The sequence below is a fragment of the Tachyglossus aculeatus genome, chromosome 16, assembly GCF_015852505.1.
Source record: "Tachyglossus aculeatus isolate mTacAcu1 chromosome 16, mTacAcu1.pri, whole genome shotgun sequence".
In the NCBI taxonomy this organism is placed as follows: Eukaryota; Metazoa; Chordata; class Mammalia; order Monotremata; family Tachyglossidae; genus Tachyglossus; species Tachyglossus aculeatus.
Window position 1 is genome coordinate 49,197,211 of NC_052081.1, and position 20,514 is coordinate 49,217,724.

At 57.4% G+C, this 20,514-nt stretch overlaps 1 protein-coding gene across 1 annotated transcript in view; it reads right to left on the minus strand.

The window, feature by feature from the left end:
* The window catches only part of LOC119938750 (scavenger receptor cysteine-rich type 1 protein M130-like), a 69,148-nt gene extending 50,539 nt beyond the window's left edge, over positions 1–18,609 (minus strand). Inside the window, exons 1-8 of the mRNA XM_038758652.1 lie at positions 18,583–18,609; positions 16,735–16,829; positions 15,627–15,763; positions 13,763–14,086; positions 8,481–8,795; positions 7,705–8,019; positions 6,340–6,381; positions 5,893–6,207 (exon numbers count right to left, since the gene is read on the minus strand). Coding sequence (XP_038614580.1) covers positions 5,893–6,207; positions 6,340–6,381; positions 7,705–8,019; positions 8,481–8,795; positions 13,763–14,086; positions 15,627–15,763; positions 16,735–16,829; positions 18,583–18,609 — 1,570 coding nt within the window. The remainder of the gene's footprint in view (positions 1–5,892; positions 6,208–6,339; positions 6,382–7,704; positions 8,020–8,480; positions 8,796–13,762; positions 14,087–15,626; positions 15,764–16,734; positions 16,830–18,582) is intronic.
* Positions 18,610–20,514: the final 1,905 nt, after the last annotated feature.

A 20,514-nucleotide genomic window follows, 5' to 3' on the forward strand; every position in this document is an offset into this window, starting at 1 on the left:
GCCCCAGCCCCGAACTCGACTTGGCCTACCCCTCCGAGCCCCCAAACCCTGCTGGGGTCAGGGCTGAGGGGGTTACGGGGTGGAGGGGGGACGGGGGGACCGGAGAGGGCAGGAAACAACTGGGTTAGGATTGGTGTTCTCTAGAGGTTCTAATCCTGCCCCTGCCATGACTACTGTGTAGACTGGGGCGGATCACCTGAATTCCCCGTACCCCTTCCCCACATGTCGACAGGAAGCCTCTGCCCACGTCAATGGGACACAGTCCCGCAGGACACCCGGCAAGCTCCGGGGTTGGGTGGGCCCGGGGGGAAGAAATGAGCCCACATCAGCCAACCCTTCTCTTACTTTATTTATATTAATGTCTCGCTCCCCCTCTAGACTATAAGCTCATTATGGGCAGGAAACCTGCCTGTTAATTCTGTTGAATTATATGGCACACGTGGATAGAGCACGGTCCCGGGAATCTGAAGGTCATGGGTTCTAATCCCAGCTCCACCGCTTTTCTGCTGTGTGACCTAGGGCAAGTCACTTCACTTCTCTGTGCCTCAGTTACCTCATCAGTAAAATGGGGATCGAGACTGCGAGCCCCACGTGGGACAGGGACTGTTTCCAATCCAATTTGCCTGTATCCACCCCAGCGCTTAGTACTTCACTTCTCTGGGCCTCAGTTACCTCATCTGGAAAATGGGGATTGACTGTGAGCCCCCCGTGGGACAACCTGATCACCTTGTAGCCTCCCCAGCGCTTAGAACAGTGCTTTGCACATAGTAAGCGCTTAACAAATGCCATCATTATTATTATTATTAGTGCCTGGCACATAGTAAGCGCTCAACAAACACCATAATTAATTACTCTCCTCAGAGTATAGTACAGTGCTCTGAACATAGTACGTGCTCCATAAATACCGTTGATTGATTTCACTGGTCCAGGGCGGGATGGAGGGAACGAGGGACAACGAGACCCCTGCACCGCCCCCCTCCCCTCCAGGATCCCATCTCCCCGTGGCTCTGAGCATCGAGGAGGGAGGCGGGGAGTGAAAGGGTCCGGGCCAGTTCTCCCTCATCCATCGGACACTCCTTGTGGGCAGGGAATATGCTTGTCTCCCAAGCGCTTAGTACAGTGTTTTGCACACAGTCAGCGCTCAATAAAAACCATTGAATGAATGAATGAGCGTCCGTACCCTCCCCAGCAGCGGATACAGAGCGGCAGGCATCCTATGTCACTTCAGGCCTGCCCTGGTCCCTACACCCGAGACCCCACAGTGAATCCCCCCCTTGCCACTCGCGACGCCGACACGGTACTGACCCACACTGAACCGGGGGAAAACGTATTTAATGGAAGAAACGGTCAATGCCGAAGGCTAGGGGTGTCCGCACAGTTCCGGGCAAGGCAGTGCCCAAGACCTCGCTGGAAATGGGGCTCCACCCGGCCGGGGCTTCTGCTCAGGGGGCGATCTATCGAAGTAGGTGCAGGGGGCAACGTCTACAGTGGCCCCCAGCCCAGCCGGGTGGCAGGGTCACTGACCCAGGAGCTGGTCTCCGGGCTCGGCCGCTCTCTCGGGGACGTCCCGGACACGGAGTTGAGCATCGTCGTAGGCCGGGTCCTTGGGGGGCAGCGGCTGGTCACCCGTCCCCTCCCCGGGGTCCTCGGCCTCCCCTCGGGACGGCCGAGTCCCACCTGGAAGGGACAATAGGGAGATGTGGTGACGCTCTCCCCACTGGCCCCGGACACAGGCTCTCGCTCCCCCGGACTCGCCGTCGGGGTCACGGGTGGACGGCCCCTCCCCCGCTCACCTGTCGGGGGGACCGCATCGCTCAGCGCAGGGTCGGGAACTCCGGCGTCGTCGTAGCCGTCGGACGGGTCCTCCGGGGGGAAGGGGTCTGCGGCTGGGGGCCGGGCCGGGCCCCGTCCTGGAGGGACACCCTGAGCTGCGGACCCTCCTCCACCCGCGCCCCAGGACCGGGGGGAGCCGCCCCCACCCGCTGGAGGAGCCCAGAAGGCGGCAGCAGGAGGAAACAGTGGATAATAATAATAATGGTATTTGTAAAGCGCTTACTATGTGCCAAGCACTGCGATAGATTCTTTTAGACTGTGAGCCCACTGTTGGGTAGGGACTGTCTCCATATGTTGCCAATTTGTACTTCCCAAGCGCTTAGTCCAGTGCTCTGCACATAGTAAGCGCTCAATAAAAACGATTGATGATGATGATAGATACAGGGTGATCAGGTTGTCCCACGTGGGGCTCACACTCTTCATCCCCATTTTACAGATGAGGCAACTGAGGCGCAGAGAAGTGAAGTGGCTCGACCAGAGTCACCCAGCTGACAAGTCAGAGGCCTTGGGTTCAAATCCCGGCTCCGCCAACTGTCAGCTGGGTGACTTCGGGCGAGTCACTTCACTTCTCTGGGCCTCAGTTGCCTCATCTGTAAAATGGGGATGAAGACTGTGAGCCCCCCGTGGGACAACCTGATCACACTGTAACCTCCCCAGCGCTTAGAACAGTGCTATGCACATAGTAAGCGCTTAATAAATGCCATCATCATTATTATTATTATTATTAAAGTGGCGAAGGAGGGATTAGAACTCACGACCTCTGATTCCCAAGCCCGGGCTCTTTCCACTCAGCCACGCTGCTTCTCCACCGGGATGGGTTCCGGTCCCGTCCCCGGGACCCGGACCCCCACGGGGTGACCCGCCCTCGCCCTGCCCCCCGGGATGCCAGGCCCCCCTGCCCCCCGGGTGGGTCCACCCCCCGCCCCTGGTGCCCGTGGGGGAGGTCCCGGAGCCCCTCCCCGGCTCACCGCTGCTCCGGGCCGGTGAGGGGAGGTGGTTGTGCCCGGGCTCCTCCACGTTGCTGTACCCTGAGCAGCGACAGGACGGACGGCGGGGCCTGACCCGGGGGGGCCTGACCCGGGGGGGCCTGCCCCGGGGGGCTGCGCCGGTGTCCCCTCAGACCCCCCACCCGCTCGGCCCCGGGACCAGGCCCGGGCCCCCAGCGGCCTGGACCCACCTTCTAGACTGTGTGAGCCCGCTGTTGGGTAGGGACCGTCTCTATATCATCATCATCATCAATCGTATTTATCGAGCGCTTACTGTGTGCAGAGCACTGGACTAAGCGCTTGGGAAGTACAAAATGGCAACATATAGAGACAGTCCCTACCCAACAGTGGGCTCACAGTCTAAAAGGGGGAGACAGAGAACAAAACCAAACATACCAAATATGTTGCCAACTTGTACTTCCCAAGCGCTTAGGACAGTGCTCTGCACACAGTAAGCGCTCAATAAATACGACTGAATGAATGAACGAATCTCCGGTCTCCCGGACACAGCCTCACCACTCCACCGGGAATCTAGTCCGCCAGGACCGAGGGGTGGGACCCGTTCCCCCAGAGACCCCCCACCAAAGTGTTGCCCGGAATCCCTCCCGGGCCTCCAGGGCCCACCCCTCCATCCTGAGGAGGGGCCCTCCGGGGTCTCCTCTCCCCATTACCTCCGGCTCCGTCCCTCTCCTCGCTGTCCCCGTTGTAATACGGCTGAGCCCCCGAGCCCCAGGACCCGGAGCCTGAACGGGAAAAAAGGAGATTCGTCCCGGCGTCGGACGGGAAGGAGAAACCCCATCGTCCTCGCTCCCCCGTCCCCCGGAGCTCCGCGCCCCACTTGTTCCCGGCCAACTCCCCCGACCCCCGGGGCTCCGCGGGTGGAGCCACTCGTGCCCAAGGGAGGGGCTCTGCGGTGGTGGAGAGAGATGAGGAGGGTATAGCACAGTGAGGAATCCCAACCGTCCAGGGGGGCGGGAAAATCTCCGGGAGCTCAGGGGAGAAAGACAGCGGTGAGAGTCGTCAGGGCCGAAGCCTCACCTTGGGGTCGCATTGTGGTGGCCACTACTCAGGGGACCAGAAGGCCGGTGTGGGGTGTGTGGGGGTCATCAAGGGGTGAGGACTGTCACCCACCCGGCAGGAGGAGGGTAGGACCTGGGGAAATGGCCTAGGGGATGACCGTCCTGGCAGTGGGGCTGGGGGAGAGACAGGGTGGGACGCACTGAGCCCCCTCCCTGGCAGCCCCGGACCCTTGTTTCGATGCAGAGTTGGGTGAGTCGCTCAGCAAGGGGTCCATCTCCGGGACAGGACTGTCCCTTCATCGGGGGTGGGGGCGGCTGTAGGACGGGAGTCGGGTTGGGGGCAAACACACACCTCGGAGGTTCAGCCCGTCCTTCTCCCCCATCGGCGCGTATGCGAGCTCCTGGTACACGGCCTCCGAAAGAGAACCCCGGCGTCTGGAGGTGGCTGAGGACCACGATCTCCACTCAGAAACTCGCGACCGTGATCCCTCCACGCTGTGCTGGACCCTGGTGTGCCCGGCCCCTCAGCCCTTCGTTCCCCCCCTCCCCGGTACCCCGGGATCCTCCAGCCTGATCCACCCTCCCTGTCCGGGGCTCCCTCGCACCCAGGCCTTCGTCTATTTGGGGCTGGGGCTGGGCACCTTCCCGCCAGTCCGACCGGGCTCTCTCTTTCCCCTCCTGGGGCCTGGCAACTCTGTTCTCGCCTGGGTTGGGTCCTCCCATCCCCCAGCCCGTTCCCCTCCCAGGCCGCTCCCCGTGTCCGCGGGCACCCCCACCTCTGCGCTGGGCTCTCTGCTGCAAGACCTGAGCCCCCAGGACGGCCAGGACCAGGAAAAGCAGGGCTCCCAGCACGACACAAAGGATCCTGGGGAAGGTGTCCACCGAGGAGCTCGACCCTGACAGTGGAAACACCCAAAGGGGTCCTTAAGAGCTTCCGAGCCCCAGGCTTTCTCCACACCTGCAGGGCGCTGAGGCCACGATCCTTCCGTGGAGCCGGACCCCTGACCCCTGAGATCACGTGCTGATCTCCCCTCCTTCCAGGTCCCCCGGGACCCCAGAACCTGAACCTGGACCAGCGACCCCAGAACCTGAATTTTTGACAACTCCAAGCTCGCAGAGCTTAGTTGTGGGGATTTGGGATCAGCCTCATCCAACCCGTAGCCACCTCCACCTCTCTTCCCCAGTCAGAGGCAGCATGCCGGGTCTGTGGATAGTTCAGATCCCAGAGGAGAGTTTGGGGGTTTTGGCAGAAACAGCCACGACCCACCCTGAACGTAGGCTGGAGGCACAAACCCCATCTACCCCTAGAAATCTCCCCAGCATAGTGGGGGGCTCCCGAGAACCCAAATGTCCAGCACATGTGAAGATTCCAGAGGCCTCAGTGGGTAGGATGGTGGATGGCGGGACAGGAAGTCCCCCGGTCCTTTGCCCGCAGTCGGGGCAGTTACCTGGTTTGGAGGGCGTTGTGACTGTGGTCCTCGTGGCTCCTGAAATGGACAGAGGTCAGGGCATGAGGCTGGGCTGGGGCTGGGGCCGGGGCCTGTCTGAGTCCCAGGGTCTCCTCATGAACAACATAACCAGGAGGGAGAATCCCAACTCCTCTCCCCCTGCACCCTTCCCTTTTCCCAGGTTTCCCGAGTGCCCGTCCTGCTGGGTCCCCGCAGCAGCTCAGTTACTGCTAGGACACTGAGAATGGTTGTGGGTGGACGACAGGTAGAGTCCTGGTCCTCTTAACTTGCGTTGGAGGGCGGTTACCTGGGGTAGGGACCGATGGCACCGTAGTCGCCGTAACACCTGCAACAGACAAGGGGTGAGGCCAGAGCCAGGGGCAGAACCTGAGCCAGGGGCAGGGAGGCATTGGGGTCCGGGAAGACCCTCGAAGAAATGCTGTCCTCAAATAGACAGGAGAGCCCTCACTCCCTTCCCTCAACCCACCAAACGTCTGTGCTGGGAGCCCAGGCTCGGTTCTGCTCAGGCTCCAGACATGTGTGTGACTCAGTTCCCCCTCCCCTCGGCCTAGATACCGGTCCCCTGCTGTGCCCTCCGGCCCTCACCAGAGCACTTCACGGCCGCATCCTCCTTGTGTTGACAGTCACTGTGCCCCCTCGGCTCTGCAGGGCAGTCCCACAGCGAGTCCTCTCGGCCCCTGCATGCCACCTCATCCAGCCAGATGGGCCCAGTGCCCGGACCATACGCGGCCTCCCCAAGGGCGGCCACGGCCGAGCCACAGTCCAGCTGCCGGCACACCACCTCCGCATTCGCCAGGTCCCAGGAGTCATCGCACACTGTGCCCCAGGTGCCATTGTGCCACACTTCCACACGTCCCGAGCAATTGTTCTCCCCCCCTACCAAACGGATCTTGTGTCGCTCTGGAAAGAGATACCCAGTCATCAGTGCCCACAGGGAGGGATAGGCGAGAGCAGGGATGGGACAGGGAAAGGGGAAGGGCGGGGGGAAGGATCAGGGGGCCAGTGGAGGGGAAGGGAGAGAGGCTGACATACCAGAGCACGCGGCAGATCCTGGGCACTGCATTTTCTTCTCTTCTGGGGAGACACAATGGGGAGACACTGGGACCAAGTGACAGCCCTTGGGGAAAGGTCACTTGGGCCACGGATGGGCATATTGTATTGCCGAGGGTTACTGTCAGAGAATTTCCGCAACTTTTTGATTACTGATCAGCTAGCACAAATGAACTACTAGGCTAGTTGGGTCTAGGCAAAATGGAGATGGGCCTTATGTATCCAAATCCATCCAAAAGCCCTCTGGAATCGTTTGCCCCATTGCATACCAGTGTTCTCCTTGACTCCAGCAAAATTGATCAGTTGTCGACCCGAGCTTATAGCCGACACTTTTGGACTAATTACAGTGCTTAAACTGCTTTTAAATATTTTTTTTAGTACTGCTAAAAAACATGTATTTAAAAAGACTACAGGGTACACTTTTCCAATGTTACCAGTTGCTCTCTCCACCTTCAAAGCCTTATTGAAGGCATATCTCCTCCAAGAGGCCTACCTTAAGTACCCCTTTCCTCTTCCTCCAGTAAGCATTCAATAAATATGATGGAGTGAATAGGGACTTCGGGTTTTGTGATCCACTACTGAAACAATGTGGAAGACCCTGCAGTTTGGGATTAATGGGAAAAGCCAGGAAGCTCAACTGATTCTAAATTTGGGCTGGCCTTGGGAAGGACACAGACAGTCCCACCGCCACTCTGAGGTTGGTGCGGACAGACCAGATGCCCTGGACCCACGGGGAGGGCCTCAGCAGGGCCAGGCCCCAACAAAAGACCAGCTGTAAATCAACCACCAGGAGACATCCAGCTGCGGCTCCCGGAGAAACGGGGCAAGGAAGATCCAGGATTCCTGGCCTGAGGGGTCACCTCTCGTTACCACTGGTTACCATGCCTGTGCCCAGGGGAGAGTCCATGGATCTCTGTGGGAAAGGTGGGCTGGGAACGAGACACCCTGACTTAGGGACAGGTGACTAATCTCCCAATCAGATAGATTGGCCAATTCTGCACATCGAGTCAGGGTGAAGATCCTCCTGGGGACTGGAACCGAGTGACCAGGTCACTGTCTCACTGCGAATGGCCAGTCTGGCCCAGTGGAACGGAGTTTGAGCACAGCCCGGGCGGTAGCTGACTTCTCCCTCAGGCCCTAGTGGACTCCAGGAATTCCTCACCACCCGGCAGGTGTGAGTCGAGGATCAGGCAATTCCTCACTCCTCCGCAACCCCAGACCCCAGCCAGGGGAGGTGATGTGTCTCTGGGCTGCAAATGGTGGGTGGGTGAATAGACGATCGGTTGGGACAGACACGTGGGGATTTCAGCTGGACAGACTGATGGACAGGGACAGACAGGGAGTCACCTGCACACTTGATTTGGGCTTCCTCTTCCTGAGAGCAGGAGCTCTCGCTCCAGGGATCGGACGGGCACTCCCAAAGGGTGGGGTCACCGGGTCGGCAATTGACATTGTCGACCCACCAAGGCCCAGACCCTTTCCCATAGGTGCCAGGAGACTCTAGCGTTCCGCTGTCCCCACAGCCCAGCTGCCGGCAGATCACGGACACGGTGACATCCTGCATGGAGTTGCTGCATACACCACCCCATGTCCCGTTGTAGAAAACCTCCAGACGCCCGGCACAGGTCCAGGTGTCGCTGACCAGCCTGAGGTCCAGGAACTCTGCATAGAGGATCAGGGACGGACGGTCTGATCGGAGGGAGCATTTGCGCCCCAAGCTTTGATTCCTGCAGGGGACTGAGAAATAGTTTCCTGACTCTGCTCTGGGCCCCTTTGAAGCCCCATCATGTTCCAGGCTTCCATCTGGTCTCTGGGAGTCTAAGGGTCTCCTTCGCACTGCCCCTTCTCTCCCAGTCCCCTTGGCTGCCAGCCCAGCTCTGCTCACCCAGGGCCAGGGAATGGGGACCTTACCTTAGGTTAAGAACGGCTTTGTCAGATGGAAAATCATCAGAAGAGAAACCCTTCCCCACTTTCCCACCAGAGTACCAGGGTTGGGCGCTCAGACCGTCTTCAGACGGCGACGGAGCACGGGCCGGAGTCCAGTGGACATTTAAGCGGGAAATCCCGCTCCCCAGGGTCACCCCGCCGGGAATCCCCGGGAGGGGTCCGGGTGCGGGGCTCACCTGAGCACTGCACTCCCGCGTCCTCCTTGTGCCCGCAGTCGTGGCGGCCCCAGCCCCCGGACGGGCACTGCCACAGGTGCGACTCGTTCCCGGAGCAGCGCAGCTCGTCCAGCCAGATGGGCCCGGCCCCCGGCCCGAACCGGGCGGCCCCGGGGGCGCTCAGGGCCACCCCGCAGCCCAACTGGCGGCACACCACCTGGGCGTCCCTCACGTCCCAAGAGTCGTCGCATACGCTGCCCCAGCTCCCGTCGAGGAAGATCTCCACGCGGCCGGCGCAGCGCCCGCCTCCGTCCGCCAGGCGGAGCTGTGGAGGCCCTGCGGGGCGAGGGGCCCGTCAGTGCGCATGCCCCAGACGGGGCGGGCCGGGCGGGACTGGACGGGGCGGGACTGTCACCTGTGCACTCTGCAGCGCCCTCTTGCGGGCCCCCGGGCCCGGCCGGCTCCCCCGTGGATACGTTGCACTGCGGCGGTGGTGACGGGAAGGTCCCGTTTCCTGCAGACAGCGCGGGCATCAATCAATCAATCAATCAATCAATTGTATTTATTGAGCGCTTACTATGTGCAGAGCACTGTACTAAGCACGTGGGAAGTACAAATTGGCGACATATAGAGACAGTCCCTACCCAACAGTGGGCACACAGTCTAAAAGGGGGAGACAGAGAACAAACCAAACATACCTACAAAGTAAAATAAATAGAATAGATATGTACAAGTAAAATAAATAAATAAATAAATAGAGTAATAAATATGTACAAACAAATATACATATATACAGGTGCTGTGGGGAAGGGAAGGAGGTAAGATGGCGGGATGGAGAGGGGGACGAGGGGAAGAGGAAGGAAGGGGCTCAGTCTGGGAAGGCCTCTTGGAGGAGGTGAGCTCTCAGCAGGGCCTTGAAGGGAGGAAGAGAGCTAGCTTGGCGGATGGGCAGAGGGATTGGGGGCATTCCAGGCCCGGGGGATGACGTGGGCCGGGGGTCGATGGCGGGACAGGCGAGAACGAGGTACGGTGAGGAGATTAGCGGCGGAGGAGCGGAGGGTGCGGGCTGGGCTGGAGAAGGAGAGAAGCCCCGGGGACGGGAGGGAGGGAAGAGGGGACGGCCGGAGAGGGGGACGGGCCCTCGGCAAGCCTGAGGAGGGAGTGTCGCTTCTCGTGGGGGGGAGACACAGAGCTAGGCCGAGGGGGCGGGGAGGGCTGCCCACAGGGTGCGGGGTGGGAAAAACGGGTGGCAGGCAGGGAGTTGGGTAAAGGAGAAGTGGTTCCCTGGTCCAAACTCTTTTCTGGACATTCGGGTTTCCCTCTCGAGTCCCCAGTCCCAACCACCTGCCCTCACATTGACTCAATAATAATAATAATGTTGGTATTTGTTAAGCGCTTACTATATGCCAAGCACTGTTCTAAGCGCTGGGGTGGATACAAGGTGATCAGGTTGTCCCATGTGGGGCTCACAGTCTTCATCCCCATTTTACATGTGAGGGAACTGAGGCCCAGAGAAGTTAAGTGACTTGCCCAAAGTCACACAGCTGACAGTTGGCGGAGCTGGGATTTGAACCCACGACCTCCGACTCCAAAGCCCAGGCTCTTTCCACTGAGCCATGCTGCTTCTCTAAGGCTCTTCCCCTTACCCTTTTCCCTCTTTCAGGAATCATCCCCCGTCAGCTCCTCCTCCCCCAAGGTGGACACCCCTGCCCGTGCTCCCGCTCCTCACCTGAGCAGATCACCGTGGCCACGTTTCCATGAGAACAGGGAGGGGCTCCCAGGACGGTCACAGGACATTCCCTCAGACTGGTCTCCAACCCTGAGCAGTGAAACATCTCCCCCAACATGGAACTGTTTCCCTCCCCAAATTCCACCCCTCTGGAGGCCGACACGGCGACCCCACAGTCGAGCTGGCGGCACAGGACGTTGGCATCTGCCAGGTCCCAGCGGGTGGCACAGAGGCTTCCCCAGGTCCCATCCACCTGGAGTTCCACCCTGCCCTTACAGCGGGAGCTGCCATTCACCAGCCTGAATCCTGTGAACCCTGGGGAGAGAGGGATGGGAGTCAGAGAAGGTTGGAAGGACTAATTCCACCCCAGTCCCTCTGTGTCCTGGGGAGGGGTGACAGGAGGAAGAGATTAGAGGTGTAGCCCCCTAATCAGCAACGTGGCCTTATGGAAAGACCATGGGAGTCAGAAGGATCTGGGTTCTAATCACAGTTCTGCCACTTGTCTGTTGTGTGACCTTGTGCAAGGAACTGAATTTCTCTTCGTCTCAATTAACATCTATAAAATGGGGATTAAAACTGTGAGCTCCATCTGGGACAAGTATAGTGTCCAACCTGATTATCTTGTATCTACCACAGTGCTAAGTACAGTGTCTGGCACATAGTAAGCATTTAGCAAATACCATTTAAAAACAAAAACCCATGTCTGAGCTCTGTGTATTCTAGGGAATAGGAGAAGGGAGTCACTCTTATGCCCGGATCATTTTTCAAAAATAACATTTAGTCCGTGTTTCCTTAGTCATCAGGAACCTGCAGTGGTTGTTAATCAACCTCTGTTTCAATGGAAGATCCTTACCATTAGCTTTAGGGCACTCAGTCCCCTTATCCCATTGATTGATTGATTGAGGCTGAAGTGTACAACCCCAGCGTGGACCCTACCCTGGGGGGAAGAGAGGGGAGTAAAGCATAGGGGCAGATTGAAGGGTCCTGCCCCTGAAGGGACTCTGTATACCCTGGGGAGGGGGAGGAGAGGGGGAGGAGGAGGGGCAGGTCAGGGGGGTTCGGCCCCAGCTCAGCGCAGGCTGAGTGGGTGTGTGGTGTCATATCTGGATCTCACTTGAGCAGACGACTCCGATGTCCCTGCTGTGGTCACACGTCCCCTCCGGAAGGGACCTTCTGGAGCACTGCAACAGGAGGGATTCATTCCCCACACACTGGAAGTCTTCGTCCCAGACCGGCCCCTGGCCCTCTCCAAAGTGGGCTCCCCCCAGGATGGAGACGGCCACCCCACACTGCAGCTGCCGGCACAGGACGGCCGCGGCCTCCAGAGGGAAGTGGGAGTCGCAGACTGAGCCCCATGTGTCTCCGTGGGTCACCTCCGCTCTTCCTGTGCACATCCGAGGCAGCCCGACCAGCCGAGGCAGCCTGTCTCCTGGGAACCAGCAGGGACCCCAAAGTCAGAGACCCTCCCCCGGCCCAGCCCCTGTCTCTAGACAGGTGACTGTCAATCTTTCAGGTCAGGGATGCATCCACTCCCTCCCTTGGGGACCTATTCCCCAGTTCACAGCCCCATAGCCTACCCCTTTTTCTTGCGTTTGGAAAAATTTATCCCAGTTCATTGGAAATGCCATGCCCACTGTAGTCTGCTTGAGGACCTGGAGAGCTGGACTGCTTCCTCCCCCAAAGACCCCACTAATCTGAGTTCTTTCGTTTCCTTTCTCTTTCCCTTTCCTCATTCCCCCTCATACCTGAATGCATAGCAGGGAACTAGCACTGGGAAGAGGAGGAGACCGCTGTGGAATGAACCTTCAGAAACAAGGAACGGAGTTGGGCTTGGGCTAATGGGACATTTGCTCTTCCTGCTGCAGTCTCCTTCCCAGGCTGGTCCCTGACTTCCCAGGGACATCTCAGGCTCTGCTTTCTGCCTCCTGGCCAGAATCCCTGGCCCCAAGACCCTTTCTGATCAAGGAGTCCCAAGACCCTTGCAGCTCGGGCAAGTTTGCCTTTGGACCACTCAAGCCAAGTCTTGTATCCCCACCTCTAAGAGGGCTCTTCCACCCACCCAACCAGGGAAGGGTCTGCAGCTGCAGGATCGGGGGTCAATCGGGTGATTTATTATTATTATTATTGTGGTATTTGTCAAGTGCTTACTTTGTGCCAAGCACTGTTCTAAGCACCGGGGTAGATACAGAGTGATCGGGTTGTCCCACATGGAGCTCACACTTTTAATCCCCATTTTACAGATGAGGTAACTGAGGCCCAGAGAAGTTAAGTGAATTGCCCAATGTCACACAGCAGACAAGTGGCGGAGGCGGGATTGGAACCCATGACCTCTGACTCCCAAGCCCGTGCTCTTTCCACTAAGCCAGGCTGGGAAGCCAGGACCAATTTCAGTTGAGGCTCTGGTCTTGGGCCCGTGGGGAAGCAGGGTGGTTTGGAAATGTGTTGGACCTCCAACGTCTAGTTCTACCCAGATCCCTAGGTGCTCCCCTACCTGACATCATACCAGACTGAAGGAGACACCATGGGTGGCTACAGGCCAAAGAAGACTTCCTGGGCCCCCCCTCCCTATCCCTGGTCATCTCCCATGCAGGCCCACGGGGCCCAGATTCACCCAGAGCCCTGAGAGTCACACCAAGCCAGCCATCCCATGGCCTAGTGGAAATAGCTCTGGCCCTCGAGTCAGAAGGTTGTAATCCTGGCTCTGCCAATTGCTTGCTGTGTGACCTTGGGCAAGTCACTTAATTTCTCTGGGCCTCAGTTTCTTAAGCTTTAAGATGGTGATTAAATATCTTTTCTCCCTCCCACTTACACTGTGAGCTCCGCATTGAACAGGGGCCGTGTCTGACCTAATTAACGTGTACCTACCCCAGTGCTTAAAACAGTGTTTGACATTGTGGACAGGGAATGTATCTGTTTATCGCTGTGTTGTTCTGCCCCAAGTGCTTAGTACAGTGCTCTGAACACAGTAAGCACTCAATAAATACTATTGACTGACTGACTGCACTTAGGAAGCACTTAACAACTATAAAAATAAATTGACCTGGGGGTGAAAAGAGCAGCTGCCTCACCCAAGCTCAGAAACCCCCATGTGGGAGAGGGAGCTGGGGCAGAAGGCTGGCACAAAGTCATTCCCTGCTTGTGGGGAGAAGAAGAATGAAGCTGTGTGAAGTGGGGGACTGCTGGCCTCACTCATCCCAGAGTTCTGACAAGAACCAGCAGCCTCAAATCTGGGCTGGAAAGACCTAAAATGGTGACTTCCTGGCCTGTTTGCTTGCTGAAGCCTGCACCCTCACAGTCCTCGTCCCCCCTCACATTTCAGCCCCTTTTCACCGTGGAGAGTTGGCAGCTCTGCTAGAGGAGAATCCTGTGGCTTGAGGACCAGGTGGGGCTGGACATGGTCACTATCCCAGATACCTGCCCGTCCTCCCCTCCCAGGCCCAGCCCCCTCCCAAATTGGAAGACCCAATTCTGGGGAAAGCCCAGCCAGGGAATTCCGTTGTCTACTTTGGGTTGTTCCTGGGGTTAGGGCTCCCTTGGGGGCTCCCTGTAGGGGGATGGACGGGCCCAGACTAACCTGAGCACTGCACTCCGGCATCCTGTGTGTGGTTACAGAAATTATACTGTCTCCACATATGGGGATAGCAATTCCAGAGAGCTTCCTCTGTCCCACGACAGACCAGACCATCCATCCAAACGCGCCCAGACCCTGGTCCATATTTGGCCCTAGTAGGGGCACTGACCGCTGGCCCACAACCCAGCTGTCTGCATACCACAGCCGCTTCATTCAAGTCCCACCAAATATCGCACACTGTCCCCCACTGTCCTTCATGTTCCACCTCCACACGCCCTTCACACGGGCTCTCTCCATCCGCCAACCTCAGCTCGTCAGCCACCGCTCCTGCAACACAGGACAATCCATCCTGTCACAGGGGAGACTCTGACCCTACTCCCCCCACACGCCTCCACTCCGGGCCAGCCCCAGCTCCCTGCCCCTTGGCTGGATCCTCCAGAGGCTTGTCTGTTGGCTCAGAGGTCCTTGGGCCGTAGCAGGATGATCTGGAGCCCACTCCCACGGGGCAGCACCCTGCTCGGTCCAGGCTGGGATCAGGGAAAAGAACCCGTTCTGCCTGGGATGGAGTCAGCTCCCTGGAAACTGGCATGGAGGCAAGAGATGGGTTGGGCAGTGAGGATGGGGCAGGGACTCTTGGTTATTGAGGCACTGAGGGTTTAGGAGGGACTGTGAAGGGAGGTAAGGCAAGGACAGTCTTGGGGGGCAATGAGCTGTTAGTGGGAAACAGACAGCATCAGGGAATAGTCCTCCCACCACACAATTGCCTCCTCACTAACCTCCTGGCTCCATCTCCCCCTCTCCAGTCCACACTTCACTCTGCTGCCTGGATCTTTTGCTTTAAACCTCTCTCTGAGTACTTCTCCCCATTCCTCAAAAACCTCTAGTGGTTCCCCGTCTGTCTCTACATCAAGCAGAAATTCCTCACCATCAACTCTTTCCCTCCTGCCAATCCTTGCTCCTCTTCCCCAAAACCCCCACCTTGCACTCTTTGACCCTCTCAAGGCCACGTACTCCCTGTCCCTTCCTCATGGCCCCCTCCTTGACTGGAACTCTCTCCCCTTTCACTCCAGCAGGCCGCTGTTCTCCTCAGGCTCAAAGTCCTTCTGAAATTACATCTATTCAAAGAGGCCTTTCCAATTCATCTCTCATCTCCCCAACCTATATTCCCCAATTGCCATTTAAGCCCTTCCCGGGAACCAAGTACTTTAGAACACAAAATTCCCTTAAGTACCTACAAATACCTGTTACTCCTAGGCCAAATATTATACTCTTAACTTTACACTCATAACTCATTAGTGTCAGTTTCCTTAACTAAATTGCGAGCTCCTTAAGGGGAGCATTTATATCTATTAATTTTGTTGCCCACTCCCTCAACAAGCACTCAGTAGACTACTGATTGACAGGATCAGGAGGATGGGGCCATTTCTCTGTAAGTAGGGCTTCAGCCTCACCAGTCCCTTCCCTGCCTCCTTGATGGAGTCCTCTGATGCCGTCATGCCCCTCCCTAGGGCCCAGCCTCCCCTGGCCACCCTGCCCCGGATTCCAGGACTTGGAAAAAAACCCAGAAAAGGGCGCTGGAGCAAATGAACGTGCTCAGACCTTCTGGGGCTGCCGAGGGCTAGGCTGGGCATGAAGTGGGGAAGGGAAAAGGGTACAAGGGGAAAGACCCTACTTTTCTGAGACACTACAAACCTCATCCTGAACTGGGATGTCCCTAATGGGACAAGCACCAGATCCCCTGGACTCTGTCCCTCTTGCCAGCACTCCAGGCTGGGCCTTGGCAAAATTGTTTCTCCCGCCGAGCCCGCCATGCCTACCTCATCCTCCTAGCCCTGTGGCCAGACCACGGGGATGGGTAAACACTTACCTGGAACAAAAAGCAGGACGTTCATGACCAGGAGACTGATGACAAGGACACCGAAGCCCCGAGCAGAGGATCGTGACCCCATAGCCATCCCAACCCCGAAACCTCCACCCAGCCTGTCTGCGCACACACTGAGGGACCTGAGAGCGGGAGCCAGGAAATGGGAGGGAAATTTATAGATCCAGCCCCCCTCCACACCCCACCATGCCCCTGGGAAGGAGCCAATAGGAGCCCCCTTTACCTTTTCAGACATAATCAGAACCTCCATCTGCCCTGAGCACAGTTCCTGGGGCCAATAGGATCCTGTACCCCACAATAATCACCATATATGAGCAAAGAGGCTGTGTGACAGCCTGCACCCCCTTGCCACGGGGACCAACAACCCACCCTTTGGGATCGGGGGTTGTTGCTGCAGCTCCCCCCTTGGGGTTTACCACCCTAGCCCGGCCCCGACTCCCAACCCGTAGCCCATCCAGTGAATCTCTGTGACCCCCAGGGACCAGCCTTGTCCACACCCGTGGCCATGCTCAACTAGACATTCCAACTCCCCCTTCCCTTACACATTCTCCTAAACCCCTCCACACTCTTCCTTCAGTCTCCTCCCAGCCAGAGTGCCCTCAGCCCAGACCCCACCCCCTCTGCTCCCCACCTTTGGTCTCCCCTCGTTCTTGGATAATTGATCCTCCCTGTGACTGGCCAGTCCCCGCATGCTCTCTCTGCTGTTCCCACAGTGCGCATGTGTTCTGTATCTGTGGGTTTGTGTGTGGACATGTGTGTGTCTGTGGTTGTATATGTGTAACTGCTAGTGTAACTGTTAAGGTGAAGAATATCTGGACATTTCAACTCTGCACTTTCACTAAGGCAGCTCAAGCCTCTGAATTTGGGGGGAAGTTGGCACAGTCAGAGGGAGATAAGCTGGATGCAGCCGGGCTGCTCCTTCCTCTCCGGTGAGGCACGTAAGCTTGTGCCCCCCAAGAGAAAACACTTCTCACATCCCCGAAGGTCTGATTGTGATCTGCTGGAGAAGCTGTGACACCTCCTTGTAGGCGGTGAGGTTGGGGCCCGGCACCGTGCAGGGTCATGGGACAAAGATAGCCCACATGGGTCTGACCATAGGCATGGGTCTCTCATGAAATAAGTTCCAGGCTCGCCCTGGGTCTCCCTGGTGGCACTTTCAGGGATCCTGTGCCTCAGGGTGGGGTGGATCTGGGAGCGGGAGGAGAGTTGGGAGGGGGGGGTCTCTGTGGGGGGGCCCCCTGGGAAGCAGCCACAAAGTCAGAGCAGCACCTGGGACATCTCTGCCCCGAGCCGAGCCGGCTCTGCAGGAAGGAAGCTCATAGAACCCCTGGGCCTGGGGAGGAAAGATTTAGGCACCTGTGAAACTTGGCAAACTGCCCACCCACCATCTCCTTCACTCCCCTAGACCACGGAATGACTCCCTGGCAGTCCTGTTTTCTCCCCCTCCATGGGACTAGGGCCATTTTCCCTTCAGGGCATACCCCTCTCCAGTTGTGACCTCTGGAGAAAAGGAGGAGGAAAGAGTGAAGGGAGAGAGATGATGGAGCCATTGGGCAGAGGAAGGAGGAATTGGAGGGACGATTGGGAATGAGTAATGGGACAAGGAGTAAGGGAAGAGTGAGTTGGTGGAATGATTGATTGGTGGAGGGGAGGCCGGGAGGGGGTGTCGTGTGAGCCCAGAGTGGGTACCTCTCTCCCCCCATCATCATCATCATCATCAATCGTATTTATTGAGTGCTTACTGTGTGCAGAGCACTGTACTAAGCGCTTGGGAAGTACAAGTTGGCAACGTATAGAGACAGTCCCTACCCAACAGTGGGCTCACAGTCTAAAAGAGATGGGAAAGGAGGAGGGAAGGAGATGGGGAAGGAGGAGGAAAGGAGAAGGGGAAGGAAGAGGGAAGGAGATGGGGAAGGAGGAGGGAAGGAGAAGGGAAAGGAGGAAGGAAGGAGAAAGGAAAGGAGGAGGGAAGGAGATGGGAAAGGAGGAGGGAAGGAGATGGGGAAGGAGGAGGAAAGGAGATGGGGAAGGAGATGGGAAGGAGATCCCTTCCTCTCTCCCTCTGGACGAACTCGGCCAAATCTCCAGCCGTAGTTCGGATAACCTCCCTTTCACCCCACGGGACTGGGAGGAATTGGGGCCCAAGCAGGCGTCGACACCAGCCAGAACCCAAATCCTCCGGAAACCCCGCGGCCAACGCCGTCCCCCACCCCGCCTCCGCAGGAGCCATCACCTCTGTGACCACTAGAGGGCGCCACCGCTGCGGCTGCCTTTCCAGCCGCCTCCTCCTCCCGGCCTGCCGTGCTCTGCATCACTGAGAAGGCCACATAATAATAATAATGATGGTACTTGTTAAGCGCTTACTATGTGCAAAGCACTGTTCTAAGCGCTGGGGAGGTTACAAGGTGATCAGGTTGCCCCCTGGGGGCTCGCAGTCTTAATCCCCATTTTACAGATGAGGGAACTGAGGCCCAGAGAAGTGAAGTGACTTAATAATAATAATAATAATGGTACTTTTTAAGTGCTTACTACGTGCAAAGCACTGTTCTAAGCGCTGGGGAGGTTACAAGGTGATCAGCTTGCCCCACGGGGGCCTCACAGTCTTGATCCCCATTTTGACAGATGAGGGAACTGAGGCCCAGAGAAGTGAAATGACGTGCCCGAAGTCACACAGCTGATAAGTGGCAGAGCCGGGATCCCGGAGATGGAAGGTCCCGGCCCCCTTCTCCCTCCCCAATAATAAGTAATAATAATAATGAAGGTATTTGTTAAGCGCTTCCTGTGTGCAAACCACTGTTCTAAGCACTGGGGAGGTTACAAGGTGATGAGGTTGTCCCACGGGGGGGCTCCCAGTCCTCATCCCCATTTTCCAGGTGAGAGAACTGAGAGTTCTCGATATTAACGGAAAATTGTAGTGCTACTACTGGCCTAGTGCTTTCACGTGCTTTTCATCCTCCTTCACCGCCATTAGAAAGCGGATTCACACAGCGCCCACCCGGAACCACTGGGCTCCACTTACCCACCTCTCACTCGTGTGGTTGTGCCCAAGACAGCCGGTGGCAACAGAGCTGCCAGGTGGTCTCACAGTCAATCACGGACGCTGGGATTCCTCCCCTGCACCAGCTCCTCACCGCTGCTCCTTAAACGTCGTCCTCTAGGGCAAACCTGGAAACAGCCAAATCCATCATCATCATCATCAATCGTATTTATTGAGCGCTTACTGTGTGCAGAGCACAGTACTCACAAGCATCATCCATCATCAATCAAGCAGCACAGAGGGACAAAAGAGATGCAAACATCTGGCTACCGACAGCTCAGGATACCACAAGCAGGGTTAGGTGGTGGTTGCCTGGGCTGGGCTGGAATGCTGAAGAATAATAATAAAGAACTTATAACACGTATTTGTTAAGCGCATACAAGTGTCAGGTGCTATACCAGGAGCTGGGGGAGAAACAGGATAATCAGATGGGACTCGATCTGTGTCCCAGTGGGGCTTGCAATACCAGGGGCACCCGGGATGCATGAACCTCCCTTTCTGGCCTCATCCCCTCAATGTCTGTTCAGCGCCTTGAGGAGGAGCCCGGCTTGAGGAGACAAAAAGGCAAAGGGATGCGCTGGAAGATGGGGACGGACTCGCAGAAGAGGACTGATAAGCAGTGCCACAGACCCTGCCATGCAGACAGACAGATGCACCGGGAGGCAGTGGGCAAATAAAGATGGCAGAGTGCCAACGGACCCTACCCGTGGCGGTGGGGAAGGACAGGGTGACAGGAAGAACGATGGGGGCTGAAGAGCACAAGGCATCCTGGAGGGAGAGTAAAGGGAGCAACGCAGAGAGGCAGGGCTGGGTCTCAAGCTGGGGAACATGGTCGTCATCCAAGCAGAGGGCCTGCAGCTTTCCCTACTCTCGTCTCACCTGGAATTACTGAAGCCAAACCAGGAGTCCTCGACCCAGGCCCTAGCCTTCTGGCGGCCAAGGATTTTCCCGTAATTCCGTGGTGTTTGAAGAAGAATGGGTACACCCTCCTCATCCTCTGCTTCCGGTCATTATTTCCCCCTCACGACTCAATACCATCACCCCATCTGTAAAGTCACCCCAAACGCAGGAGCCGTGATGAAAAGCAAGCCCTTGCATTGTTGTAACTGTCGGGTGGTCGCCCTCTGGTTTCCAGTGCTGCAGCCTGCGTCCATGGAGATACAGCGGTGACCCTTGCCTGGCCCCGGCCCCAGCAAGGAGAGTGCGGCCCTCCCAGTTGAAGCCGGGGCTGAGGGTGTTACCGGGGGAAACTGGGGTGACCGGAGAGGTCAGGGAAGACCAGGGTTATGATTGGTGTTTCCTAGAGGTTCTAATCCTGCCCCTACCATGACCACTGTGCAGTCCGGGGCGGATCGCCTGAACTCTCCGTTCCCCTTTCCCATGTGTCGATACGAAGGCCCTGCCTGCGTCACCAGTAAAGAGTCACGGCAGGACACCCGTTAGGCTCTGGGGAAGAACTGTGGGCCCGGGGGAAGAAACGAGGACATATTGTGGTACCCATCTTTTACGTATTTATTCACATTAATGTCTGTCTTCATCTCTCGTCTGCAACCTCACTGTGGTCAGTGAATATGACTGCAATTCTGTTGTATACTCTCCCAAGAGCTTATTACAGTGTTCTCTGCACAAAGTAAATGCTAACTAAATACCACTGACTTGTTGATTGATTCATTGATCTGACTGGTCCGGGGCGGTTCAGAGGGAACAAGGGGCAACAAGACACCTGCACCGATCCCCTCCCTTCCAAGTATCTGACCTCCCTGTCATTCGGGGGGTCGGGGAAGGAGACTGGGAGGGAAAGGGTCCGGGCCAGTTCTCCCATGGCCATCGGGCACT